Source organism: Synchiropus splendidus, chromosome 14 (genome assembly GCF_027744825.2).
Source record: "Synchiropus splendidus isolate RoL2022-P1 chromosome 14, RoL_Sspl_1.0, whole genome shotgun sequence".
In the NCBI taxonomy this organism is placed as follows: Eukaryota; Metazoa; Chordata; class Actinopteri; order Syngnathiformes; family Callionymidae; genus Synchiropus; species Synchiropus splendidus.
In genome coordinates this window covers 20,847,271-20,856,384 of record NC_071347.1, presented here as the reverse complement: position 1 = coordinate 20,856,384, position 9,114 = coordinate 20,847,271, and the positions used below count along the sequence as shown (strand labels likewise).

Genomic DNA, 9,114 nt, shown 5'->3' with positions numbered 1-9,114 from the left:
AGCACTTGACTGGTTGGAACCGAAACCTGTGCCGACCTTCTGGGACAGAGAGGACTCTCCGGGTCTCAGGCGACACTTGAGTTCCTGAAGCCAAGTGACCAATCAGAAAGCACCTACTTAGACACTGGGGACTTGCTGCTGAACATCCCTCAGAACTGTGTTCCAAGGTCGGAGGGGTCGGGGGGTAGTGGAGCTTTAGGTGCAGGGATGGTCTGCTGGGGTGCACCTCAGGTTCTTAGGGTGTTTCAGCCCTTCACCACAACCCACCCGCACCTAGGCCTCAAAATGGAGGCTCCCATCGATTCACCCATCAATGGCTGCTTCTTGCTGCAGCATCTGCGAGCCCCTTGACCATCTTCCCCTGTGTGAGGCCTCCATTTCCTACTTCCTTGTGAGGTCCCGCAGCAGAAGCAGCTATGAAGCCTCAGTGCTCCTGTTCCTCTCAGCAGGAATCCTCGAGACTGGGGAAGTCTAGACTCCCAGATCCACTTCAGACCTCAGAATTTGAAGTGGATCTGGGAGTCAGTGTGTTTGCTGAGGTTTGGGTTTGACCCTTGAGCAAGAGCTTCTCCGCACCGCGGTCCTCGCCCACAGAAGGGACGAGCCTGGGACCAGAGGAAATGCCGGAGTGGCCTGGAGATGTCAGCGGCAGATAGAGGCAGCAGCTGCAGCAACGACGAGGGATTCATCACGTCGCTCTCGTCACGGCGAGTCAGTGCTAATGGCAGACGGCAGGTCGCGGCTGTAGATCGTATCAAAGGAACGTCACGAGGCTGATTTCATCCGACTCCTCCTCCTCGTCTGTGCAGCAGGTGTCTCGTATCCAGCAGCAGATTTGACTCCCTGAGCTCGCGATACAGGTGGCGCCGCGCCGCCCGCCTGAAGGGGGCGCCAGACCTGATAATGCGCTTCTCTCAATGTCACAGACATCACTGTCTCTTAGAAAAAGTTCCTTTCAGATAAGAAAATATTGGAAAAATGCTTCTTCAAATGGGGGCAAAAACTCCAACAAAAAATGGTGCGAAAAAAAAAGAATTTAATCAAAACTAATGGAGATATTTGCTATTAAAATGAATAAAGTGTGAATTTTTTAAGACTGTTGTAATTCACAGAAAGTTCCTGAATGTAATACTTGCTAGGTGGCGCTGCAAGCTCCATTGAGGGGAATAAAAACCAAACTATTAACTGCTTAACTGCAAATATTTTATTCAACGTTTCAGTGGCAAATGACACAGAGATGATGTTTTTTGCTTCTTGGTTCGGAACAGAAACAACAGAGAGACAAGATGGCGACACGCACTCGACGCTGAAGCGGTGATCGGACTGTGATCAGATCACGGCACATTCTCGGACACAGCTCTATCACCAGTCTCTGGTGGACGACTCGGCTCCTCCCACCGTCAGATCTGTGCTTGTTTTCAAAACCTGTGCCTCGACGTCGTCCACAGACGTTCACGTTAATACACGCTGAGATCACGACATGAGCGGCGCTGGATCGCGGCGCTGGATCGCGGCGAAGACGACGCCACGACAGGTGGTCCGATCGGTTCTGAGGCGAGCCCTTGGTTTGACACCAGACCTGGACCACTGTAGTGAACAGCTTTTTTGCACAGCAAACGACGACCAAGCTAGCTAGCGTTAGCGCGCGAGCTCAGACACGCAGGCGCACATCTTTGTGACGGAGGTGTGTGCCGTTACATTCGCCTCAGTAAATCAATTGCTTCTTCTTTTGAAGGCCAATAAACAGCAGTGTTTTCTAACTTGGACGGAATCTACAACTTTAAAATCCAGTGAGTCTTTTTGAGACATTTTTCGTATGAGAGTCATAGGAATGCACCTTGAAATGAAACTAACAGCACCACCGTGTGTTAGAGACGTGAATTACAACTTGTGACCTTAGTGGCGTTTTAGAATTCGTTTTTACTTTTGTTTGTGTTTCATTTCACAAGTTTGTTCCTTTTTCAGTGTTTGCTGGTTGTTTTACTGCAGAATTATTTTGTTTTTCATTTTTGCATGAAAAAAATCCGGTATGTAGAAGCTTTATTATTAATTATTATTATTATTATCAAAATGTTGCATCACACATCGACCTTTTTGAGATTTTCTTTTAATATCTCAAATGAAAATTTAAAAATATGGAAAATTCCCACTCCAATTAAAGTAGTATTTACATAGTAATTGCAATAAAATCTATTTTACAGTTTGAGAAAAAAAGATTGCCATTCTTCTTGACAGAATATCTCAGAGCCAAATGTCTGAGTTAATAACTTTGAGTTTCAAGATCATTTTTGTTGCTTCAGATCAAACTCTGTATCAAAGTTATCGGACCAAACATTGTTTTAAAGTTCTAAAATGAAATTAGCTTAAACTGCTATGAATTATTTCCCCTCCTTAATCCCTTTCATCTGATCCATATTGAAGCTATTATGTTTTGGTGAAACATGATGAAATGATCGACACATCCACTCAGAAGTCTAGCTTCCATATTTAGCCTCACAGAGCTGTGCAGCTTCATGGTGTCGGGTCATCTGGAGCTTCTCCTCCGTGACTTAAGATGCTACAAAAAGCACGAGAGCTTCAGTTGAAAGTCCATACAAAAGACATTCAAGTGTGTTTCCGTGTGTCTTCAGGCGAGAAAGAGGCTAAAGCAGGTCACTGTGGAGTGAAGGGTCAAGATAAAACTCTCTGAGGGGAAGTGGAGAAAATAAAGTTGGTTCAAATAAATTAAATAATGACGTAAAAATAAAAGATATAAATATGTTTAAAAAAAAAAAGATTTAGAAAAAAATGTAGAGCTGAAAATATTTATGACCTGATAGCGAATGGTTCAAAACCAGACGAAGAAATTGTTTAAAGAGAGAAAAAAGAAGTAGAAGGGGGTAATATAAATGAAAATATATATAATATAAAAAACGATAAGTTTGACTTAAAATTATTATTATGAAGTTACAAAATGAAAAAGTTTTTTTAATGACAAAATAATAAATAAAAAAAATGCTGACTCTGAAAATGGAAAGTTTGACTACAGATATAAAACCTATAAAACTAATAATAATAATAATAAATTAAGTAAAATATTGAGTAAAAATGAGGAAATGAGCATTAGTTCAATTCGGTGTCTAAATTATGAAATATAATTCACTATCAACAGAGAAAATTTTATTACAAGACCATGTTATCTCATGTGAAAAATGAATTCTTATTTTTTCTATGAATTATTAAAATAAATCTTAAAAAATAGTTTGAATGGAGAGAATAACTGACAGCGTAAGATATGAAAGACGATCCCTCATGCAAAATGAATGGGATAAACACATGAAGGTCTGAAAGTGAAGGACACAAAAGAGGAAAGTGAGCACAGACTTGTGTCACACGTGGCCGGCGAGGATCACCGGCGCCCCCCTCAGATCACCGCCCGCCTGTGGCGGCTCCAGAGTGAGTGAGTGTGTGAGTCACTGGTGAAGAGGAAGCTGCTGCTGCAGAGGAAAGTCTCTCCTGCTGCGGCTGTGATCCACAGAGCAACCTGGTGCCGGTCCTCATCGCCCCCCAGCAGGGGTCCAGACGTGTCACGCCAGGGTCTCAGGAGGCGCTAATCTGACAGGGCGGGAAATGACAGAGCCGCTTCAGACTCGGGTCAGGATGAAAGAGCGAGGATAGAAGCAGTGTCAGCGCGATGAGTCATGGCCAGACGCACCGACACCATATCAGTTTCAGACTGTGAGAATGACGCGAGCGGAAACAAGCTAGCAGCTAGGTGTGAAACGTTTCACTGGCGCCGGCTAACCTGCTAAGCTAGCTCCCAGAATACGACGGGACAGGACGGTGAGTTACCTTTACTGGTTGGCTTGGACTGACTGGAGGCCACGGTGGACAGGTCGGTGGGCAGCCCCACGTACACGCCCCCGTAGTTCCTGTGGAGAGTTAGCGCGCGGTCAGCGTCACAAGCTAAGCAGATCTCTTAAGAACAGACGGTAGAAAGGAGGTCCTCGTGAAGAGGAAGGACGTCTAGACGTCTGAAGCTGCAGCCGACGGCGAGGCAAACCCACCTTCTTTTCTCGTCGTCTGCAGCTGGATCTTCAGTCCTGATGGAGAGAAGAAGCAGCACGTCAGTGTCTGGGCCTCCAGAGCTGCTCTAGCTTTGTTCTCCTGCAGGTTTCTCATCCGCCCTGACGCTGAGTGTTTCAGCTGATGAGCTGAGGCCAGTGTGGTTTCTGCTCTCAGCTCTCGCGGGTCCTGACACACACAGGCTCGTCACACCATCCTTGTGAGGACCTCTCGTGGCCGTAATCCTTCATCAACATTAACCAGGACTCTGAACCAAACTGAAACTCAGTCATCATGACCCTGTTGTTTTAAAGTCTTCACCCTCAAAACTGAGGCTTGACCTTGTGGGGTCCGGCAAAACTGTCCCCACAAAGACATACGGGGCCACACAAGGAGGTGTTTTCCCCATAACTGGTCCTCACTAGGATAGATATGCTTAAAAACACGCACACACACCTCATGTTTCTTCTGTTTTATGGGGACACTGGCCTCTCCCCCTAAACCTCACCATCCAAAACACCTGAACCAGCACTCTGAAGGAACACAGTGATAATGACGTTTTCATTCTCAAACGGAGGCTTGGACTTGTGGAGTCCGGCCAAATGGTCCTCGCAAGGATAAATACATATATGGCTATACAAGGACACACACACGCACACAAACGCGGTTACGTCCCGGGGCGATCAAAGGTGAGACACTCACACTTCTTTGGAGGCGTCTGCCGGACCTGGAACAGACGACAACATCATTTTCACCATGGCATCAGACACAGCAGTCACAGAGCGGAAACATCCTCTGCTCCGGTCACCTTCTTCACCCGCAGCTGCTTCTTCACCCGTGGCTGTTTGTGACTCTGGAGACTAAACTATCACCAGAGTGAGTCCCACCAACACCAACACTGTTTTCTCAAATCAACCCACAACCCAACTCTTTTTAGATGTTCATTTTTTTTCTTGTTTTTCTGAAGAATTTATTGTGTTTATTGTTTAGAATCTTTTATTATGTCTAGCATTTATTGTACCTGTGAATTTGTGGTTATCTTTATTGTCAGTATTATTTGTTTTTATTATTATTTATTTTCGTTTTTTCGGGGTTTTTTTCTGACTTGAGGTGTTTTTGACCATCATTAAGACACATCATTAATTAAAAGAAAATCCAATATATATATATATATATATATATATATATATATATATAGAAATTTTCATTTTTATTTTGTTTATAGAACATATTAAAACGCTTTGTGTACTTTTTTTTTATGACAAAATCACAATTTGTACATTATTTTAAACCTGAATATTTTCTCTAACAGAGAAATCTGTTTTTTTAATATAGTATTTTATTATTTATCTTTTATTCAATGTATTTTTTGCATAGCAGAGCATGGTCTTGTTTTTTTCACATTTTTCTTACCTGTTTTTTCTTGGTTGATTTTTTTTCTCATGGTATTTTCCTCTTTCATTATGTTATTAATTATGTTGCTGTTTTGTTTTTTTTTTTAATTTAATTCGACTGATTTATTGTGGCTGCTCAGAGTTCTGAAAACCATGTCTCCTCTTTTTGGGGGGAGGAAAGAGGGTCTATATTTGAAAAGCATTTCTCCCATGTGATCCATAATGGTTTACTTCTTCATCTCTGAATAAATAAACTGAGTTTCCTGCCGAAGCATCACACGGCCACATGATGACTGGACCTGACTCGGGGGCCTCACGCAGCTCTGACTGACCGGAGACCCAGCTGGTGACCTCTGGACTCTGGGGTCAGGCACCCAGCGCCCACAACAGAAGCCACGGCTCCACACGTGAGAGCGGAACAGTGGGTCTTCAGCTGGACCCTGACATCCGTGGAGGCAGCACAGGGGCCCATTCAGGGCCCCGACAAAAGCCCTTTCACATGGGAGCGTGCACATCTGGGCGCCCGGGCGCGAGGCCACTGACAAGAGTCGCGCGTAGCTGAAGCGATTCCCGCGCTTCAGTCGACATGATCACGAGTTGCTCCGTCTCAAAGGTTTGCTGTTGTTTGTCAAATGAAAGAAGAGAGGAACCCAGCTTCAGTCGTGTCTGTGGCTCTCTTCATCTCATTCAGTTTACGGGTCATGAGGTGGAGTCCATCCCAGCAGAGAGGGACACCCTGGAAAGGCCCCTCAGAGGGTGTCATAATGACGGAAAACCACTCGCAGAGCTCTCGTGAAATGACAGGGAGCAGAGTGGGAAGTGTGGAGACGTATGAGGTCACGAGGACACAAACCCAGGGACCAATGGGACGTGTCTAAGACCTGGTGAAGCGAAAGGTTGCTGGTTCACATCCAGACTTTTACATTTGGAACTGGAACTGAGGAGAAAGTAACTTTTTACTTAAGAATTCTTATCATGCCAAGACACAGACCACCACTAGGGGCAGCAATGTGTGCGAGTCCCGTCCGTTCATGTTTAATGGTGGAAAAAATGACCATCACTTCATCTTACTTACTGATAAAAATGTAAAATGTCAAATATAATCCCTAGAAACGGCGCCAGTGGGCGGAGACACATTCACGCTGCTATTCACAGCACTTGGATCATATACACTTCACACACATTTGAACAAAAACAACTGAAATCCGTTGATAAATGAATGTTGTTGATGACTGAACATTACAGATGGTCCTGACTAGCAAAGTTCAAAGGTCATCACTGCATCAACGGGCCCATGGCAGAGGGGGCGAAGATGGCGGTGGTGTGGCGATGGGCTTTTCTGGAAATGTCAAAGAAGCAGCGATGACCTTTGACCTTAGCTGGTCAGGATCGTCCGTACTTCCTCTTCAGTTTCCATTGTTTCTCACCTGTCAGTCAAACACATTTGCTGTGCTATTGTTCGTGAGACGATTCATCATCAGCTACAACAACAACATTTGAACGTTAGACTGAACTGGTCTAAATGAGGTCAAGGTCACACAATACAAGCTCACAATGTAGTGTATGAGAGCGACAGAGGGTCGATGGATTTATGTAGAGTCAGTCATGTCATAGCGCAGACACCAGTCACATGATCAAACCCCGGAAAGCAGCGCGGAGAATCCGGCTCTGGATTAGCACATCATCTAGCTGTTAGCTTTGCAACAGCGCCCTCCACTGTTCACTGCCGTACGGAACAGTACGGGACAAATCGCCTCCAGTATTAGTGCAAAAGGGGCGCTGCATTTTCACCTCAAATACTGGGTGAGTCCCTATTTCAAAGGACGGGTGGCTACTATAGACGACATCTCCAACAAGACCAACAATCTCCACTTAAGTTATACATCAAAGAAACGTTGCTCAGCCGACTGCATTCAGAAACGTATTTAAATACTGTATGTATATGAACAAAATCATGAACAAAACTTGGGATGAATTATTGGACTCGACTGTACGACCAGCGATTATCGCTCCTTTCATGGTCCGGTTTAAGGTGTACAAAAACACTTGAGACTTCCCTCTGCCAAGATCCGATCTCTATCCCTCCGTCATGTCCTGGTGCGCCCCGGGGCCTCCTCCCACACCAGTGAGACGTCCTGACCAGCCACCTGAGCCACTGTGAATGGCTTCTCTCCACATGGAGGCGCTGGTTTGAGTCTCTCCTGGGTGCCTGAGCGTCTCTCCCTCTCAGAGAGAGTCCAGTGACCCTGGTCAGAAAGCATGGAATGGAAGCAGTCACTGCCCGAACACCCTGACCACAGTTGAGAGTACAGGTTTGTCTTTTGGCTCAGCTCTTTCTTCACCACGACAGACTTTTGTGAGACGTGGCACCTGTCGATCCCTAACCTAAGCTCTGATCAAGACCCTGCCCAGCTGCTCACGACTGACATATGACATTAGCCACCGGTGTTTGGAGGAGGGGGGAGTGACAGAAAAGGCTTTCTGAGCCTGACTGAATCAGCCGTCGAGAGCAAACCCATTAGGATGACAAACGCTGACCAGATGCCTTTCAACGCGATGAAGTGAAGCACTGGAGGAGACACGGAGGAGACGGGGGTCATGGTCAGGGTATTTCAAGGGTTGCAGGATCATCAGTTTGGAAGTGAGCGCCTTTCCCTTCACCCTCACCCAGAGGTCGCAGGGTCGAGAGGTCCGTTCCTAGACGGCCGTGCCTTCTGGCTCAGCTCTTTCATCGCGGTGAGGCAGGTGACCGACGACGATCAAAGACCTGACCGGAGTGTGAGTGTAGCTCCCGGAATCATGCGACAAAAGACTTGACACACACACTCTGCGTTCAGCGCCACGACATGCCACTTCCCCCGTTCGCTCACATCCTCTCACACTCACCCCCTCCTGAGGTGCTGGTGGCCGAGGAGTTGCCACAACCCATGTCGCCTCGACGCAGCCACCGTCCACCCAGCGGCTCTCCACCACCAGTGAAGGTCAGCGCTGCGAGGGGGATTCTCCCGGTCCTGGTCGTGCCGCCCGCCCCCCTCCCCACCTTCAGCGCCCTCGTTCAGGTCCCATCCGCAGCGAGGACTGGAGCGAAAGCACTGAGGGGGAGAGAGAGCGAGAGAGAGAGAGAGAGAGAGGGGGCTTTTATATTCACACACGCGCACACAGGAAGATGCTCCAGCCTCACATGATTTGCTCTTTTCCTCCACCCTGACACGGTTACCGGGGCAACCGAGGGGGGGGAAGGAGGCGGGGCTGTGGGGTAATGCAAGCCCTTTGATAAGTGAAAAATAAAGCACAATCTTGCCAATAAAGCGAGCGAGTGTGGGGGGAAAAAACAAGACGTTGATGAGCTTCTTGGTTTCCCCACTGGAGACTGCAACAAGCTGTGGCTCCACCCCTCACTCCAGTCACGCTGCCATGTGTCCTGACCAGCGCAGTCATGTGAGCGGAGTCCAGGGGAAAACACTGCAACTCATTCTTAGGTTGGCGGGACTGGAGTCACCCGGGGTTATGGGAGATGCTCGCACAGTTTTCAGTGACGGGGATTTCAAGCCTTCTCTGATAATGAACGAACGCTCTGGCCACATCCATCAGGACACGATTCCAACATGATATGAGCCTGCGACGACAAATCTTTTCTGACACAAAGGAGCTCCTTTGTTACTCCGTCCATTCCTTG

The 9,114-nt window shown here is 46.7% G+C and overlaps 1 protein-coding gene across 1 annotated transcript; it reads right to left on the bottom strand.

Moving 5' to 3' along the window:
* Window positions 1-1,189: 1,189 nt before the first annotated feature.
* On the bottom strand, window positions 1,190-8,735 carry LOC128771330 (overexpressed in colon carcinoma 1 protein). The gene is made up of 6 exons (XM_053886700.1): window positions 8,620-8,735; window positions 8,325-8,530; window positions 4,747-4,771; window positions 4,047-4,082; window positions 3,832-3,911; window positions 1,190-3,594 (listed from the first exon to the last, which is right to left on the bottom strand). The coding sequence occupies exons 2-6, from the start codon at window positions 8,365-8,367 to the stop codon at window positions 3,590-3,592; spliced, it is 189 nt and encodes a 62-aa protein (XP_053742675.1). The 5' UTR covers window positions 8,368-8,530; window positions 8,620-8,735; the 3' UTR covers window positions 1,190-3,589.
* Window positions 8,736-9,114: the final 379 nt, after the last annotated feature.

What these genes read in the sequence shown, in the direction of transcription:
- LOC128771330 (XM_053886700.1), bottom strand. Translation starts at nt 8,367, where the DNA reads ATGGGTTGTGGCAACTCCTCGGCCACCAGCACCTCAGGAGGGG. An exon ending in CACCAGCACCTCAGGAGGGG is followed by an intron (nt 4,772 to 8,324) that starts GTGAGTGTGAGA and finishes CGTCTGTTCCAG; the next exon opens with GTCCGGCAGACGCCTCCAAA. An exon ending in GCAGACGACGAGAAAAGAAG is followed by an intron (nt 3,912 to 4,046) that starts GTGGGTTTGCCT and finishes AACTCTCCACAG; the next exon opens with GAACTACGGGGGCGTGTACG.